The 18,865-nt window shown below is 29.3% G+C and overlaps 1 protein-coding gene and 2 long non-coding RNA genes across 3 annotated transcripts; 2 read left to right on the forward strand and 1 right to left on the reverse strand.

The window, feature by feature from the left end:
- The first annotated feature begins 241 nt into the window (after positions 1-241).
- Positions 242-1,630, forward strand: LOC148937954 (uncharacterized). The gene is made up of 2 exons (XM_089084363.1): positions 242-546; positions 1,413-1,630. The coding sequence occupies exons 1-2, from the start codon at positions 288-290 to the stop codon at positions 1,511-1,513; spliced, it is 360 nt and encodes a 119-aa protein (XP_088940489.1). The 5' UTR covers positions 242-287; the 3' UTR covers positions 1,514-1,630.
- Positions 1,631-7,269: 5,639 nt separating this feature from the next.
- On the forward strand, positions 7,270-16,071 carry LOC105425077 (uncharacterized). The gene is made up of 4 exons (XR_967609.2): positions 7,270-8,046; positions 13,236-13,409; positions 13,537-15,198; positions 15,513-16,071. It is a non-coding gene; the product is annotated as an uncharacterized LOC105425077 (long non-coding RNA).
- A 15-nt stretch (positions 16,072-16,086) lies between these two features.
- On the reverse strand, positions 16,087-17,559 carry LOC148937955 (uncharacterized). Its single transcript, XR_016138080.1, has 3 exons — positions 17,164-17,559; positions 16,677-16,744; positions 16,087-16,608 (listed from the first exon to the last, which is right to left on the reverse strand). It is a non-coding gene; the product is annotated as an uncharacterized LOC148937955 (long non-coding RNA).
- Positions 17,560-18,865: the final 1,306 nt, after the last annotated feature.

Consider the following 18,865-nt stretch of genomic DNA (forward strand, 5'->3'; position numbering starts at 1 on the left):
CCTCTATTTTGTGACGCCAATTCTACAGAAACTTACAATTTTACTGGGATCCATAAAAAAAAGATAACTTGTCTTAAACAGGAATCTCTGTTACAATTTAATACAATATATTCTAAAATTAATAATATTAATTAAATCCTTTTCTTTTCTATAAAGATATATTTTACAAGCACAAACATAACACACACGCACATATTATTGAAATGAGGAAAAGATACGGAAAGTTATTAATATAAGTTTGTTTTTCAAATTCATTATCTAAGTTAATTAAATCGCGATATTCCTAAATGACAGTAAACAATACGAGGGGACAGCGTGGGCGAGAAGTATGGGCCGAGCCTGATCAAAAATGCAATGCGAGTTCCGTGCCGACGCTCTTTGTCGGCAAACTCGTGCGAGCAAATGCAAAAGGTATGAGTGTAGTTGAAACAGCACGAGCTGGCATGGAAAGGTGTACGGCAGAGAGCGGCGTGTCTGCTGACGCAGTCCAGGGCTTCCTCTTTGGCCAGACTTCCTGTCGGAAACGATCGTCGGGATTCACACAAGGTAAGCGCTCATTCCAATGACGTGATTTAATGTCGCGTGTTCACGCCTAAGAATTTAACATAAAGTATTCAATATCAAAATAAAATATTCAATAATATTCGAAAATAAAATTAAATAAATCAAATATGTTAAATGTGATACTGCGAAATTGTTAAGAATATAGTGAAATAATTGTAAAGAATGGTGATTTCATCTTATAAATCAATATTATATTAATTACATTTGCCTATTATTGTGTGTGTGTGTGTGTGTGTGTGTGTGTGTGTGTGTGTGTGTGTGTGTGTGTGTGGTGTATATATATATATATATATATACGTACGTATGTATGTATGTATACATAATTATAATTATTTTTATTCAATTTTTAATCTCTTTCAAAATTCAGATAAAATAAAATTCGGGTTTGTATACTTTCAGCGTATAAATTATTTCTGAAAATAAATAAAAGACATTTTGTTAACTCACAAAATAATTCCATATTTTAGTTTTCATCAGAAAAATCTATATCTTGATTAAAAATCAAATCAAGTGAGGAAATCAATCGTTATAAAATGTGCTGAATGAAAAGATTAAATGGAATGTCATTGAAAACTGTCTTGAATCATGAATACAATGAATCATGAATACGATGTCTCGGCATCAGTTTGAGTCTCTCATGTGGGATATTGCGTAAACGTTTTACTACTTTGCAATAGCAATTGATACAGTTTTAAGAATTAAAAGAGAAATTCGATGAATGAACGATGATTCAACTAATTAAGTCAATCAAAGTTGGTAACAGTAGGTGGTAACAGGAGTTGGTTAACGTCGTGTTTCATACAATATAAAATATTTAATGTTTTATTAATTCGACGTGATCACCGTAGGTGGTCGAAGAAGGTGTGGCATATCAGGTAATGCCGAAAATCACAACATCTTGGACAGCGCATCAACATCCGGAGGAAGACACTTCGCTTGTGCATATTAATTATGCTACTTGACGATGCTAATTAATTCGTCTAATTAACTAAGCGACGCAGACAGTGTGCCGTTAACATCTCCGATTAAACATAACAGACACGATAATCTATCATGTTTAATGAACATTGCGACAGTTTTAAATTTTTACTTGAAAATATTTTTCAAAATTGCGTTCTAAAAATACTATAATTATAATTATTAATTATAATTATCTCTTAAGATCTTAATAAGTTTCAAATAACAATGAAATTAATTACTAAGTACTAAGTAATTATTAAGTACTAAGATAAAGACAGAAACAAATATTAGTAGAAATATAAAATTTTACTAATGTTTTTGACAAACTATGCATTTTGTACATTTTAATCAATATCTTCGCTTTTAACGTAAGATATTACATTAGATGAAATATAAAAATATAAAAAAGGTAAATTTTTTTAAATCATACTATAAAATTAAAATAAAACTGCTGATGAAACAAATAAATAATATTGTGTGATAAAAAAATTAACTTGCTGAATAAAATATTGAATAAAACTTATTATTGCAATAGCAATAATATTAATTTATTTGTTTTTATGTTTTTATTGGGTATGAGTTTTTATGTTTTTATTGGGTATAATTGTATCGAAAAGTTCACGGTTGATCGTGAACGCAGTCCGATACCAGAAGAGCGGCGAGTTGTGACAGTTTCTTGGAAAAGATTAGGCGTCGTTAGCGGCCTTCGCCGGACATCGACCCTACCGGTAGTCGGTACTTTCTTTCTCAGACTCCGTTGTGCGTGCGTTTCAAGATGTTGCGGTTCCAGACATCGAATGTTTCCGTATCAAACCAGAAAGGCGTCTAATTCTCGGCGAAAACCCTGTCACAGATTATACAGATTCCACGCAAACCTGTTCGGTTAGCCCGCCATGTTAATCATAAACGGCGGCTTACCTCAACCGCCATTTTGGTACCATTCACTCTTTGTGATAGTTATTAGAATCGCATGAGTGCGCTTGGAAAGCATGGCGGTTAAAGATTATGTCGGAAAAATACAGATGAAAATATTGTTTTAACAGAAGTTATATAAATTTAAAGATAAAATTCATGTATTTGGCTTTAATTAACGTTAAATAACGTTTAAATAACCTTTTTTAAGAAATTCGTTATATATAAAAACTAATTCATTATATTATAATTCATTATATTAAACTTTATAATTTAATATTAATACTTAATTTTATATTATTTGTAAAATGGAAGTATACATTTGAATTAAAATGTTTATATTTTATATATATTTATATATATATATATGTTACATTAAATATGTAATATTTATTTCATTCTTTTTTCCTGCTCCTGTTATGTTTACTTTAATTTAAAAAATTTTAACATTGATTGAGAAGCGCATTTCATGTATCCAAAAGTGTTAAAATTTTCAAGTCAGCAAATATGACTTGAGTAACATGAAGCCTTATACATGGTTTCAATGAAGAGAATAACATCGCTGTGTTGACACTAATCAGTGCTTACTATATTGATTGCAACATTGTGAAGCATTATGTATTATTCTTGCAAAATCAATTTATTTTATGTTTGTCAAAATAAGATAACAGATTCAATCTTTAGTATTTTCAAGTAAAATATGATTTTCATTGCGTACACATATTATTTTTTGTTATTTCGAAACTTCAGATTTTCTATTTCTTCTACCTCCATTATTATTCTTTTCTATTTCTCGGTCTATTTCTTTTCTATTTTAAAATTCTTAATTTTTCCTTCATTTTTTTCTTCTTTTTCATATATCCTTATATATATATATATATGTGTATGGATGAATGTTTGTACGTATCTATATAAATGCATATAAATTATCGCTTTAATATTATATTGGGAACAATAAAATGTGCATATATCTAGCTTTAAAAAAAAAAATTATTTCACTTTAATGATCACTTTAGAAAAAGATTTGCTAAGACAGGTCAGAAATTGTCTTATTAGTCTACGAAGAAGTCGAAATTATTTCTTTTCATAAAACTTGATTAATAACGGTTTGAATCCAATATAAAAATAAAATTTTAATAAAATTTGTCAAATCATTACAATTTCTGATCTGTCTCAGCAGTAAAATTTTAATAAAATCTGTCAAATCATTACAATTTCTGATCTGTCTTAGCAGTATCTTTTTGGTCCAGGTACTGGGGCGTGGCGTTGTTGAATGCCAGTTCTACCATTGGTTCTACCATTGGTTCGTACCTTTTGCACCATCCACGGGCACGGAATATGCTTTATGGTAGTAAAATACCTCCGACAGGTTTATTATCGATCCTATAACTACCTCTGAATAATTGAGAATTTATGATAAGAATAGTATCCAGATATATTTGTATTTCTGGATATATATTCTATTTTCTTATTCCTGTAGAATATTTATATTCTACAGGAATAAGAAAATAATTATAAAATAATAATATAAAAATATTATATCTTACTTTTAAAATATAAAAACAAAAATAAATTGTTGGAAAAATAAATTGTTCAATGTTTGGTTACTTAAAAAAAATAAGGAAAAATTGATCAATAAAATAATATACTAAATAGATATATTATAGAAACGCAATTATATAATATATAAAATTGCATAAAGAATTGTATTTATTTTTATAATATAAACTATTTTCACAAGTCATGGTAGATATTATCATATATAACATAATGATATGATACGCTAACAGTAACAAGTAAAGATAATGAGATAAGATATTGTAACACGTTATTGCATGTTGCATATGCGTAGTGTATATGCAGATATAAAATAATATGCCATTACTGGTTTTTCTAGGACAAAGTATATCTCCTCATGGGGTACCTTTCGCTGTGCGTGAGAACGAATTCGTGGAAAACGTGGAGTGTTTCCACGTAAACTGCCGTCAATTCTAGCAAATCATGAAAATTCATAGGAATCGCTTCCCGGGATCGTGTTACGAGACGACCTCGTAGCTTTTCTACGAAGCGACGGAACTGAACGAACCAAAACTAACCGGACTGGCTTTCGACGAGTCTGAGCCGATAGCTCAGAAGGTTCTGAATGGTGCTAAATAAATTATGCAGGCGCAGCGCGTGCATTTTCCGATAATGATCGAAAGATAAACTTGGATCTATGCTGTCTGATTACTGTGAAGATTGTTGAAGAAAAAAAGATACTAATAATTTACGCGACACAAATGCGCAGTTTCTTACTTCGTCAACAAGTTCAAGAAAATATATCTTTCCATCGTCAGCAATAAATGTTATCAGCAATAAAGAAACGAGAAGCTGTTGAAATATAAAATTTATTTTTTTAAAGATAATATTTCTGATGTTCTATTTCTTATTTAAAAATTAACATTAATCAGTTTTACAATTTTAAATTTTGCTCAGTAATAAAAATGGCATTGAAATAAAATATTATAATAAAATACTGATTAAAATTCAATTACAATTCAAATAAAATTATTTTTAAACATTTAGACTAGTCAAACATGAACGTAAATTGAATCAAATGTGAAATATAATTGACACATACAATTGATATTATTTTTACCAATGAAAATCAAAATAACATTTCTAATTTATATTTTCGGCAAATAAAAAATTTACATATTAGATCATTACATATTAAATTGTTTCGAATAAAAATTTTATATACTTATTAAATCCAATTATGTCGTTACCAATAGTCACTAATAGTGGGGAACCAGTTTTGCGTGATTTAATGTTACGTATAAATAATTGCACGGTTTCGTAACAGAATATTGTCGGCAAGACTAAATACGCGAAAAAATGCGTAAGCAACAGTTAATTCTCATGCTTATCGGCAATCAAAACGTAGATGGGATTTCCCAGACCAGAATAAATTAATAGGTGAATTTCCAGTTTCTCTACTACTGTATGTAAATTATACTGTCTACGAAGAATATGTACATTAGATGACTACATTAGACATTTGTATATGATAGATTTCTTGTTTTTGTAAGCACGCATTAATGCACAGAAATAATTAATGTACAGAAAAGATTAAATTAAGTAATATTATTCTATATCAACGGTGATATTAATTAAACAAATGGAATTGTGGATTTAAGAAAATAATTATTACTATTAATTACTATATTATTATTAATTATTAATCCTTTAAATATTTTTCTGCAATAAATTTTTAATAAACTTCTACTTTATAATTACGTACATATTTTCTTAAGTAAGTTTGAATCAATATTAAAAGATATTTTAAAATGCATGTAAACTGTATAAGATCGATGTATACTATTAAAATAATTTCTTACTAATTCTGATTTCTACTTAAATTATATAATCATTATGTAATAACTAACTAAAATAATTTAATTGTTTTACATACTAAAATAGAACCATTATGTATTTACATTATATTTACATTATATTTACATTATATTTAAAGCTTTATGTATACTTACATTTTAGGTTTATCTATCAGGTCTTTTAGGTTTATCTAGAAAAAAATTTTAATTTAGCAAAATCTTACCACATTCTTATTTTGTAAAATAAAGAAGTCCCGTTTTAAAATTTTAATACTTCCAAACGTTTCATAACAGCCAAATGCATATTGGTATATTCGGTCTAAAATGGCGGACGTTTAATTTTAGACTAAGCAATAGATATGCACGAAAGTAGCAACTATCAGAAATTCGCGGATTTCTAAATTTAGATCAACTACAGAAATTATTCCTTTTACAATATCTTTTTATAATGAATTAGTTTTCTATTAGTTTTTATGATAGTGCTTGAAGTCATGACGATAGAACTTAAATCTCATTATCTATCATTAATAGAATAAATTTTAAATTGAAGAACTGATATCGCCTTGCTCGCTATTAAAATTGCAATAAGATTAATATTAATTAATCTAATTTAATTAATCTAATCTAATTAATATCTAATATTAATAATTAATATTGCAATAAGACAAAATTAATTAATTTAAATAAAATATTTTTATTTTTAAATACATTTAGATATAATAAAAAAAGAATTTTGCAGATTTGATATACTATATGTATAGTTTATTATAGTTTATAGTTTATTATTTTTTAAAATTAATAAATATAAAGATTTACAAAGGCAAATCAAATTTCAATAAATGTTTTTAGAGTGGATAGTAAATACCTTCTGATTAGTAGTTATTACGTAAGCTTAGTATAATTTAGTATCATTTCCTATACGACTGTCATTGCTTACATTATGCTATGCTTATTGCAATACGTAAAAACAAATATTTATTATTTACAGAATCCTATTCATATAGATAATATTATCAGCATTTATTGTACATATAAAAACTTCTATGTGTGGTATAGTATATAGTATAATATATATGGTATAATTTTAAAATTTACATTACCAATAAAAAATTGAAACTTTGAAAACTGCAAATCTTACCATATACGTAAAATACTCGCGTATTTATATTTCGATTGCATATAATTAAGAGATAAAGACACAGAATATTTGAATTTAACAACACATTTCTTCAAATATCAATTCTACGATTTATATCTTGCATTTCTCTATGAATTTTATTATATAATGAACGTTTCAAGTTGCAAGTCTTTCTTACAATATTGTATTTGTATATAATTAAAGTTCCTAGATATTTATATTGCAAATTATTATAATGAGTATCAAATCCGAATATCATCTTCACGTCATCTCATTATCACTGTCAGAAACTTGGCGCGTCTATTATCACATTATTATTACTTCGCTCTTCGAAGCACGCTCTAATAGCATATTGCGTGGGTTCGTGCATACGCCCGCGCACGCTACTTTCCACGTATATATGAAGATTGCTCGTGAAAGAAAAAGAGAGATGAGGGAAAGAAAGAGAGAGAAAATGTATGCGAAGGCCCCACCACGAAGACCACATCGAACTCACATAAGTACATACCAGCGCGAAGGAGGCACCTACACATTTGTACACTAATACCGACGAACACGCTAGACTGATATATTCAACCGCGTTGTTCTGCGCGGCCTCTCGCCACGGCAGTCTATTCCTCGCCACGATCGTTTCGTTCGCTACTCGCGGGCTTCCTGATTAACCTTATCTTGTTTAACGTTTTTTTTTTTTGCGGGAAGAAAAGATTTGCCGTACCGGTGTGTCATTGCATATTCGAACTGCATTTCCTGTTGAAGAGAACACCGATAGCAAATCTTAAGGTGTCGGTCAAGGTAAAGGAGGCATATCTCGTGGGTCCGCCGTGCCGCTGCGGCGTCGTTCGCGCTGGTGACACCGTTATTCCGTCCTTGAAGAGATACCAGCCGCGTGAAGAATACTTCAGGTTGCGCCGCAAAGTCGCAGTACGTTCACGTTCGTCGGGTTGCTTCCTGTCCGCGTGTATTGCTGAAATATTCCAAACTGCGTACAAGAAAATTTACCTTAATCGGATGAAAACAATCCGTTGATTTCCAAGGAGAACTGCAAAAGATACTGAGAGAAAGCCTGAGAGAAAGAAAGAAGAAAAGCGGAAGGAAAACGTAAGATTTTTATATTTTTATTATTAAATATGTAATACGTGTGTACATTTTTGTACATTAATGCACTAACTTGATGTAGCATGCGGCTAAGTTGTTTATTTATAGTAATCCTATGTGATTGATTTGATTATTATAAAAGCCTGTTTTTTTTTATAAAATTATTACTAAAATTGTAATTGAATATTTTGATTAATAGTACATTTATAATTTAATATAATGTCTTAAAAAATTAATTTGAATTTTTATGTTTTTTATTACTATGTAATATTCAAATTTTGCTATATTTACATATATATTTACTTCAATATATTTATTTAGATTTATTATCTATTATAAAACAAAGTGTAAATAACTTAAAATGTTAAATATGTTTCATCATATTTTTTATCACAAATAACTAATTAACTCGAACGTTTAGATATTATCACGCATGCTCTTGCATAAAACTGTTATGCAAGAGAAAGTCATTTCCGGGAATAATATGATGGAAACTGATTTGCATATGCGATTAATTGCCAATGTTGTCTCTATTGATTTTTCTTAGTTAAACCATTCTCTAGAAATAAAGTTAAAATCTATAATTAATATTTGAATAATTTTTGAAAACATATTACAAACTATTTTTAAGCATTTAATACAATGAACACAATATTTAAAAAAGACAAAAATTTTATAAATTTTTAAATTCTATTTTTTCAATTTTTAATAAAACAGCAAACTCTTCTTCTTTCTTAAATATAATATAAATTATTTTTATATATATGCATGCAGAAATTAAATAATTACAACATATTAATTTATAATTATAATTTTAGCTTTGAAATAAAGAGAATTTGAAATAATTCTTTTCTTAATTTAAATGTAAAATTAATAATTTATTGCAGAAGATAAATTTTTGAGTTTATATTACCCGAATTTATAGATGTAATATCACACATATGAAACTTCCATTGCTACTTATTAAGACAATGTAAATGATCCTTAAGGCAATGTTAAATGAGTTCAGTTATCGATGTCTCACGTATAATAAGAATGATCTAAATTCCTTTTGATAAATATATTAAATGTCAATTATTTTTGATTGGCCAAAATTAAAACTGTATTTAAAAATTATTTCTAAGTAGAAATTCTTCTAATAAGATAATTATAGTTAAACATAAATTAGCCAGAAATAAAATAAATTTGTTTTATTTATAATATTTATTATTATGTCATGCAATTTTATAATACAATCATTTAATTGTCTAATAAATTATATAATTTTCTCATTCTCATATTATAATTTAATAGAATTTAATTACAAATATTTTCTTATAAAATATAAAACCTTTTTTATCTATTAAAATAAAATTGAATAATACTTCAAAAACTACTTTTTGAATAAACTTTTTTTAGTTTTACAATACTTTATTTAATTAAAATTTTCGATTTTATTTAACATAAAGCAAGGGAGAAACAGACAGAGAAACTTATCTTTTCACACGTGTGTTTAATAATCATAAATCAAATTTTAATTAATCCAGATGTTTCTTGTTCGATACATCGTGAGCAAACATCGCTTATCAGACAAACATTGGCTTTAAAAAAATTTATTAAAACAACATATTTATATTTTTATACGTTGCGTCTTAAAAATAAAAATTAATTTGATTAAATAATTTACAATTAATAATTTAACAATTCATATAGGTATCACATTACAGTTATTTGTATAGCATATTGAGATTATATGAGAATATTTTACCGAATATTTTTTCAACTCAAGGAAATAAAACATATAATTGCGAGAAATCTAGGATAAAAATATTGGATATTATTTATTAAAAAAGTTTACAATTTTAATTTTAAATGTAATTTGTAACAGTATTAAACCATTATGCTGAATATAATAAAATTTACATTCATGTATTATTTCTCTCAGAGAAATAACACAAATCAAAATTTATGAAATTATGACAACTGTTTTTTATTATCTAAAATTAATTCTGTATTTATGTAATTTATTTTTATGCATGATGATGAAGGTTTATGCAAACACATAGACATATAACTTTTTCGAACGGAACGAGTGCGACAGATATAATTGCGTGGGAGAATAAAAACGCATAAACCGGATACGCGCACCGATTAATTACGACATATTTAAAGATAAAAAAAGAATAGCTTTTCAAAGACTAATAACGTGAAGAGAATAACGTGAAAAATATATATATAAAAATACTTGTAGAAAGTTCTTTTTATAAATAATCCCAAGCTTCTTAATTGCCTTATTGAGATCTATACGAAAGAAAAATGTATTATTCGAAGCGGAATGTGTTCCTCCTACGTTTTGTGCAATCTCCAATCTTGCATTTCTGAACAATTTCCACTAATTTCTACTTTCAAAAAGTTCTGAGGATATGAAAAATATTTTTATTTCTATATCCTTTTAATAGCTAGTTTTTAAATGTGCTTGTAATTTTTATAAAAAGAACAGGTGTCACTTTATTCGATCGGATTAAATAATCGTGATCGTAAATAGTAACGTGCCTGATAATTGGGACAGATTCTTCCGGAGGTCTACGCCAAGAGTAAAATCGATAACTCGTGCCGGGCTTCAAGCAATATCATACAGTTAGTCCGTCATATTGGCGCCGTAAGGACGCGTCTATTCACGTTTATATCTATTTTTCCGTGGTGGGAACAGTGTAATATAATCTTATCTGTGCAAATTTATTTGCACCAGTTTAATTTAAGACTATCATTTAGTGTATCAATTGTCTTACAAGAAGGTGAGGACTAAAGGTGAGCTCTTTGTTGTCTATTAGTCTAATAACATATAACTTCAACGAAATCTTTGTGATTAATGTAAAACATAAAAGTTTAATGCTACTTTGTAATTTTATTTTGCCACTGGCATTGTATTTTTCAAACAGCCTATCAGTTGTTACTGTAGAATTATTATTGAAGATAATGCCGGTGTGAGAATAAAACTCGATAACGATTCTAACGCATTAACAGCTATCCAATCTATATACCCTGTATTTTCTAATATGCACATTCGCGACGGCACAATTTTATGCCGCATCATATTTTTTCCACGGTCGATAGAGAAGAATCTGTCAATCGGTAAAGAAGTTTACTATGACGTAATTTACACACAAATGTAGATGTAGAACACATGCACGAGTGTTTTCTATTTACGTTAATACGCGTGATCTTCTGGCGTAGAACCTGACTCACATTTCTGCGTGGGTGTACAAACTGGTTAAACGTCCGTTCTATAGATGTCTCCATTGATATTGTAAAAGAAAAGATAATATAAAATAATTTGTGGATCTTATAGATCTACATTGTTGCTAAACAATTCTTAAATAAATAGTCTAAGTTATTATATATTGTTTCTCGTATATTTCATGAAAAGGTATAAGAGATTCACTGAAGAAACTGCTGTGAATTTTATCAAGACTTATAGTAATTATGAAAAAAATGCATTTTTTATTTTGCATTACTAAAACATAGATTTTATGAGATATCGAAATGACAAAATATTACAATATTTATATATGTGTAACGTTTGGCCAAGGAAGTGATGCAAACACAGTACATGATGATCCAATCGTTGGATTGCGAAGATCTTCGTTCTACTAACCTGTTCTATTGAGTATTAATTTCTACAAAGTATTTTCAAATTATTAAATTCACTTAGTACTTTATTATCTTTAAAAGATAGTTATACAGTTAATATAAACTTTAATATTCAATTTTTTTACATTTCTTCATTTGGATAAAAATAAAATATACAATGCAGGAAAAATAAGCCAATTGGTAAATTTAATTAATTTATATATTTAATGCAACATAGAAGTATAACACTTTCGTATAATACTTTCAAGAAGTACAATACTTTTTCATTTTCCCTTTCATTTTCTCATATTTTCCATTTACACGTTCTTCTCTTCGTCATGTTGCAATACGCATACATCAAATATAATAAACGCGTAAGATAAGAATTTTGTTTCATCACTTAATAAATCATATCGATAATACGCTTATATCTACCTGATGATTAATAATATATGAATGAACGACTACGTAATTCATGTTGCAGAATTTAATATTTGCGTGCCATTTAAATATCCGAGCATCTTTAGCGTTCAAGCAAAATTCTTCGAGTTTGTGCTCGTATATTTCACGCACTTGTATAAAGTGTGAAACAAATCAATATCGTCTCCGATAGAAATTTTTTTTGATGAAGCGTTTGCATAAACCGTTGCAAAATACAAATAACAATCATCGAAGACCTTGCATCGAGAAAATGATCCGTGTAATGGCATACTCGTCGCGCTGCCATTACTTAATGAAATTGGTTGTGATATCATCGCGAAGTTTTTACATATTCAGAAAATCTTCCGTACTTTTATTGTTTTCAACAGCATTTTTAATGTCTCGAATAACCTAGATATTTTTTATCGTTAATTTGTTAGAAAGCTGAATGCCTCGTTTAGCGTGGCATCAGATTACTGGCGTGCGTCGCCACAAAGAGCGAGATATAAATTTATGCTCGAAGCTTCCTGCACAGTTTGTACATATTACGCATATACTTGTCGATGCGCGATTAGTTTCACGTTTTCACGGATTCCACCGGCGATTTTCTCATGAGTCACGACTCGTGAGCGTGACTCACATAGCCGCGTTCAAGTTCCAGTCGCTCTCAGTTTGTACCTGTTTCATCCTAATTTATTAATGTGCGGCCTAATGCTACGATCCCGCAGTCGTGTCATGCTAATCGTCATCAATAAGAAGGATCGTCTTTTTTCTCAATCATCGCATTCCGCTTGGTACTGAATATATTTTAGTGTTATTAACGTCAATGTTGCGAAGTTATGTGTATAACTCATTAACACTTAATACTATATTTATATTTCTATATTTCTATATTTATCTTCTTTTTTCACTGTTTGGCTCTTCACTCTGGCTTTTCACTCTTTGTGAATTGAATGATTTTCATAATCATAATGAGATAAATTCCAAGGAGATTTCCGATGGAAAATTTGCAATGCATGCGATTAACTGATTTAATTCTAATAAATGTTGATTTTAATCGGGTAAATAGTTTACTTGTAATTACATTTCACAAAAAAATCAATTACACATTATTGTAGATATTTACTGCATCTTTTTCTGTTCTTGTTTTTTTATTGTTGTAGAAATATTCCATATTACATGTGTGAGATGCATTGGCAAACTCCAGCACATCAAAATATGAAAATATAAAATTTTCTCTACTCAAAGGATATAATAAATAAAATTTTTTCATTGTATAGTTTTTCAAAAAAAATATTCTTCCGTACTCTAAACTTCTTTTTGCCAGAGTGCCTTAGGTATATCGATTAATTAATTAATAATTATTAATAATTAACGAGGAACCTAGTGGTAATGTTATTTTAAAACTGTCTCTATCCGATTCTTTTGCCAAACTATTTAATTTAAAATATTCTTCATACGCAGAAAATACTACGAATGCGAATATGTAAGAGACGTATGGAATACCGTAACGCTCTCGTGCTAATATAACGAATCAACCGGCGCTCATGGTCACGAGGCCAAGGTTGTCAGTATTCACTGACAGAAGGAAAGAGCGATTCGCGGGCGTGCACACATGCGTGCACACGCTCGCGTGTGCGAGAAAGTACGCACACGTGCAAAGTGTGCGCTCTTCTCGCAGTCGGTTCAGTACGCGTGCGACGACGCACACGCGTCCGCACGCTTAAACTTTCCGCGTGCACGTCTGCCGAGCGTCCGCGACGGCACTCATGCGCGGATGTGCATGTTCATTTCGCGCCGCCGGCAGTTGCAGGCCGATGAGATAATACGGTTATATCTGTACATACGTTAAGTTTCGTTCGCGTCTGAATTAGAAGACTCGGTCGATTGGCAAATTAATAGATCACGGAAGTATGTACAAGTCGCGCGAATTGTTGGCTCTTATTGTTGCCGGAAAAAGACCGGAAAAGGAGGGGAAAAAGGAAACAGTACTTCAAATATTTTTAAATACATATAAACATTGTTATACTTTTTGGAAAAATAAAAATATGTTGAATCACTTCTGTTATTTTCATTATCTTCAATAGAATGATTAGCTGTATCTAATTTTAAAATCAATTAATATTTTCTGCATTTCTGCATTTTTTTCAAAAATATGACGATTTAAATGAATCATCCTTGATTTACATATTCAAATGTATATAAAAATTTTAAAAATATATTTATCTTCATTAAAAAGTTCCGTTTACAAATTGGTATACTTAACAAAATGTAATTGCTTCTATTTATAAAATTAATGACATGTTAATTATATCATGTTACATTAATTACATCATATTACACAATTTGTCACGACTTTAACCGTTCAATGGCTAATGTAATCTCTCTTGTCACCGTTACTTTGTAGATTTTTCATGACGTCAACGCGAACATACTACAAGTGAGATATAATTATTATCTTTCCTATATTTACTAATGTCTCATTTAATCTAATGATATGCACAAAAGAAAAATATCAATCTTCAAATTTTAAAAAAATGATATACATAAATTTATCAATGACGTTTGCATACAATGCAACACTAATAGAACGATTACATTGCTAACATGTCACAAATGACATAATCAATGTTTGTAGACGATTCGAGAAGAAATTAATGAAGATTAATTAAGAAGATGACAGTCAGGCAAAGCGTCGATAATTTCATAGATAATTAAAAAAAAAAACGTTTAAAATAAAAAACAGTAGTAGTTTTCCTATCTTCGATTTCAGTTTTAATGCAAGGCAGGCTTAGTAACAGTAGCTTAGTAGTCAATTAAGATGAATGATTCCGCGTTACACAGAGAACTCTAATTACGTGAATAAGTGAATAATGTTATTGCATTTTATTGTGGAGACGCCATATATTCAAGCATCTTAAAGGAATTTTTTGACGTGTGACACACCACGCAGTGAAATCTTCTAAAGTTCCACGAAGGTTTGCGGAAGTGACACAACTTTGAATTATTATCTTCCAAGACGTCATGAATCTTCGTACTTTGATCGCGTGTCAACTTCCGCCCCTTGCCTTTGTGCAGAGTGCCAATAACTTAATTCATTATACGGAAGTGTTATTCCCATCTCGAGTAATATAAAAAAACAAATTTAATAAATTATAATAAATTAAATTAGTCAACGTAAATTAAAAATCACAAAATATTTAATCAATACATCCTGTAGTCATTTTTTATAAAACTTGATATGAAAATGTATTTTTTAATTTATGAATATTTATATTTATGAATGTTCAACATGATTTGTTATAATTTATTAAAAGTAAATTATATTCAAATATTAAAGTTGAATATATTTTGATCTTTAATTTAAAACCATCGTTCATTGAAGTTGATTATAGAACACGGATTTCGGAAGTTAACAGTTCATAATGGTCTTATTTCAGTGCACTTTCACTCATTTCGTGACTATCTCCGTTCGCTTTCTCGTCGAGTAAGCCAAGTGCAAAGACCAACACGAAGGCGGATCTTGTGATGACGTCAGAACGATTTTCTTATCGTCCAATACGATATCTCCTACGGAAAAAGGATTCCTTATACTAAGAGTTTTACATTTGAGTCTCACTAAGAAAACGTGGGAAGCAAAGCAATAATTTATAGCTGATACATGAACATTTTATAATTCTAGTAGGAAACTTCCGACTTCACGAGCAGGAAACGCCGAGATATCAGAATCTGACGTTCGTTTATTGGAATCAAAGAACAGTTCTTGTAAATGATCTTCATATTCTATGGGATTTCACGTTCTATGCAATCCTCGAATTATCAAACATTTTATGTTTAAATGAACTAATGATTTTATTATGCTTAAAAGCCTAACAATTTTGTTTTTCAGAATCTCCAAATAAGACGTTTTACATCGAAGATTTATTACAATGGCAAAAAATCTCGTTAAGAAGCTTAACATATTACTATTATAAATACAATTAATTAAAATGTTTTAATTATTTATATATCTATATTTCTTTAGACAGAACTTTTTATTATAAAAAAAATAATTTTGAAAATAGATTATTTCAATTTTTCTAATATATAAATGCATAATATGCATGTACAATTCCAAATCTTGCTCATTATTTCACAAAGTAAAAAATTTTAATAAAATTGATTATCTATACTCTAACAACAAACATTAGTAAATATGTGAATTCTAAGGAATTAGTCATAGATGATGAGACTATAATCTGTCTAGCGTCTTTATAGTCTTTGAAGATTGGGCGTGATAGATTGAGGCAATGAATTCTGAATTCCAGACCCTGCACCGCTTTCCCGATTGCTCTCATCGGAAGATTGAGGAATCGATCGGGAATCACAACGGTTGGGATTACCAGCGTGCTCCGTTGTGCAATCTTCTTGACGTCACTCGGTCGTTACACTTGCTTACGACTGATTCATACAACTCACGGGCTTGAGCGCCGCTTAGTATTCTCTTCGCTCGTCGCGCGAATATGTACCGCGCAAGATCGTACTTTTATGTCTTTCCTGCAGTGACAGGAAAGCATTTTTATTGACTGGCGATTTAGTTCGCATGTGAAATAAATTATACTTACATCTGCCATACCTAAATGGCCACATTGAATACGAAGACGATAGTCTTTGGGCTGATCGAATCTTAAAGCTGAAATATCAATGTAACATTATGCTCTCATCGTAATTAATAAAACGCTCAACTATAGTTGCTACAGAATATAAAAAAAATTTTTATATTATAATCATCATGTTTAGGTATTTTATATAATTATTTTTATGGTAAAGCAAAATTAATTTCAGATTATGTCTGGCTACATTTTTAACGAAATTATTCTTTCTATATATCTGAATTTTCATTTGAATCTTCATATAACTCTTTCTCGAAATTTAGACTGAGCAAATGGTGATGAAATCAAAATGTAGAAACAACACGCGACTATCTTTAACTTGATTCTAGATTAGCTGCATTTCATTCCGATAATTTGTCTCATCCAAATGCATTCACGTGCATTGATAAAATTCCACGTTCGTGACCGAGCAAAACATAAAATTGGACGATAAGCTTACAGAAACTGGGGTCTAGAGTTAGGTCCTTCTCTTCGCGGATCGTTACGAAAAACAGGTCAGTACTGCGAGATAACGTGCTGCACGTCACCGTTAACGTAACGATTTATTCAACGTATTATTCAACTTTTGCGCCGTCGCGCGCGTGTGCGCGTGAGTTACAAGGCCGTGGATTTATAGCAGCGTGCGATCGTTCGGACAGTAGAAATCGATGCGTGTGAGTATTGCACCTGTACTTCGTACAAAGCTACATTCCGGCAGGTCATAGGTCGTAGGCAGAAACACTGTTTAAGGTAGGCACATGCAGTAAAAGAGAAAGTTGTGTCGTCGTCTTTGCTCAATATGTCAAATCACAATCGTTAAATATGTGTGTGTGTGTGTGTGTGTGTGTGTGTGTGTGTGTGTGTGTGTGTGTGTGTGTGTGTTTATTTTGACACTATTACTTAAATTCATAAAATCTTTGCTATTACGTCTCATCACGCTATTTCTCTCATGCATTTTCATATAAGATTTTATTATTGAAAGTTGAACAATGATCTAATTTTATAATTTTTTTATTTCTATCATAATGAAATGTAAATGTAAAGGATTTTTTTATATAAAATAGTAGCAAAGTAGTAAAATAATAAAATAATAAAATAAAATAAAAATATATCTTTAAAATTAACATATTTAAATAGAAAATAAAATAATATCAGGACTAAAAATATAAATATAATTTGTTTGACAGAAAAAATATGTATGATTGAATTTGTAAAATTTGTATAATTGAACAATAAAAAATAAGTCTTAAAGAGAAAAAACAAATAAAGAACTTGAATTTGTGAAGAGTAGATATTATAGCTAACTATTTATTCGAGTTATGCTGAGAGAACAGGTTCAAACTTATACGGACAAAAGATGTAGGAATAAAAAAAAAAAGCTAAAGGCGGCATCTCATCAAAGTGGGCCAATGATTTAGAGAGTATTCTTCAAATTGATGAGTTGATATCAAGTGGAATTGGATGACAGTGTTATTAATAGTTACTATTGAAATAATCTCAACATTTATAAATTTTTCAAGTCTTATTGTATGTATTATTTCTATGTACAAATATAATTTTAATTAGAAGATGTAAATATAATTATCGTTATTGCTTAAATGTTTAAAATTCTCATACAAAATTAGAATTTGTAAGAATATGTTAAATATATAGTTACTCTGTGAAAAATATATTCATCAAGTAAAAATTTGTAATTAAAAGCCTTTTGATTAAGATCATCCACATATCGTATCATTGCATAAATGATGCTTCTATTTATTCCCGTGAAGTTATATTTTCTGCTCTTTTGTACGATGATAACATAATGATGCCTATGATAAGCCACAATCACTTGATTGCATTTAATATTTTCGATTTAAGAGGCGGATGATCTGGTTACTGGGAAACTTCTCTCGTTCATTTCTCGGAGTTGCGAAATGATTCAGCAATCGTGCACAAGTTTACCTGTGACCCTCTTGCTATAATATTGCCCCTAAATAGTGCGATATAATCATAAATTTTATATCGAGATAAATTTATAAACATTATGATATATAAAATAATATACAATCAACAATAATAATTATTATTAATTTTATTATTAATTTTAATTTTATTTAATTGAAGAAACATGTAAAAAGCAAATTTTTTCTTATTCATATGATTTATTTAATTTAGTTACT

Source organism: Pogonomyrmex barbatus, unplaced genomic scaffold, assembly GCF_055798465.1.
Source record: "Pogonomyrmex barbatus isolate J1 unplaced genomic scaffold, ASM5579846v1 scaffold1, whole genome shotgun sequence".
Classification (NCBI taxonomy): Eukaryota; Metazoa; Arthropoda; class Insecta; order Hymenoptera; family Formicidae; genus Pogonomyrmex; species Pogonomyrmex barbatus.

Coding starts and splice junctions, on each gene's coding strand:
- LOC148937954 (XM_089084363.1), top strand. CDS start 288: ATGACAGTAAACAATACGAGGGGACAGCGTGGGCGAGAAGTATGGGCC. Junction 547..1,412: donor ATCGTCGGGATTCACACAAG/GTAAGCGCTCAT, acceptor TGATCACCGTAG/GTGGTCGAAGAAGGTGTGGC.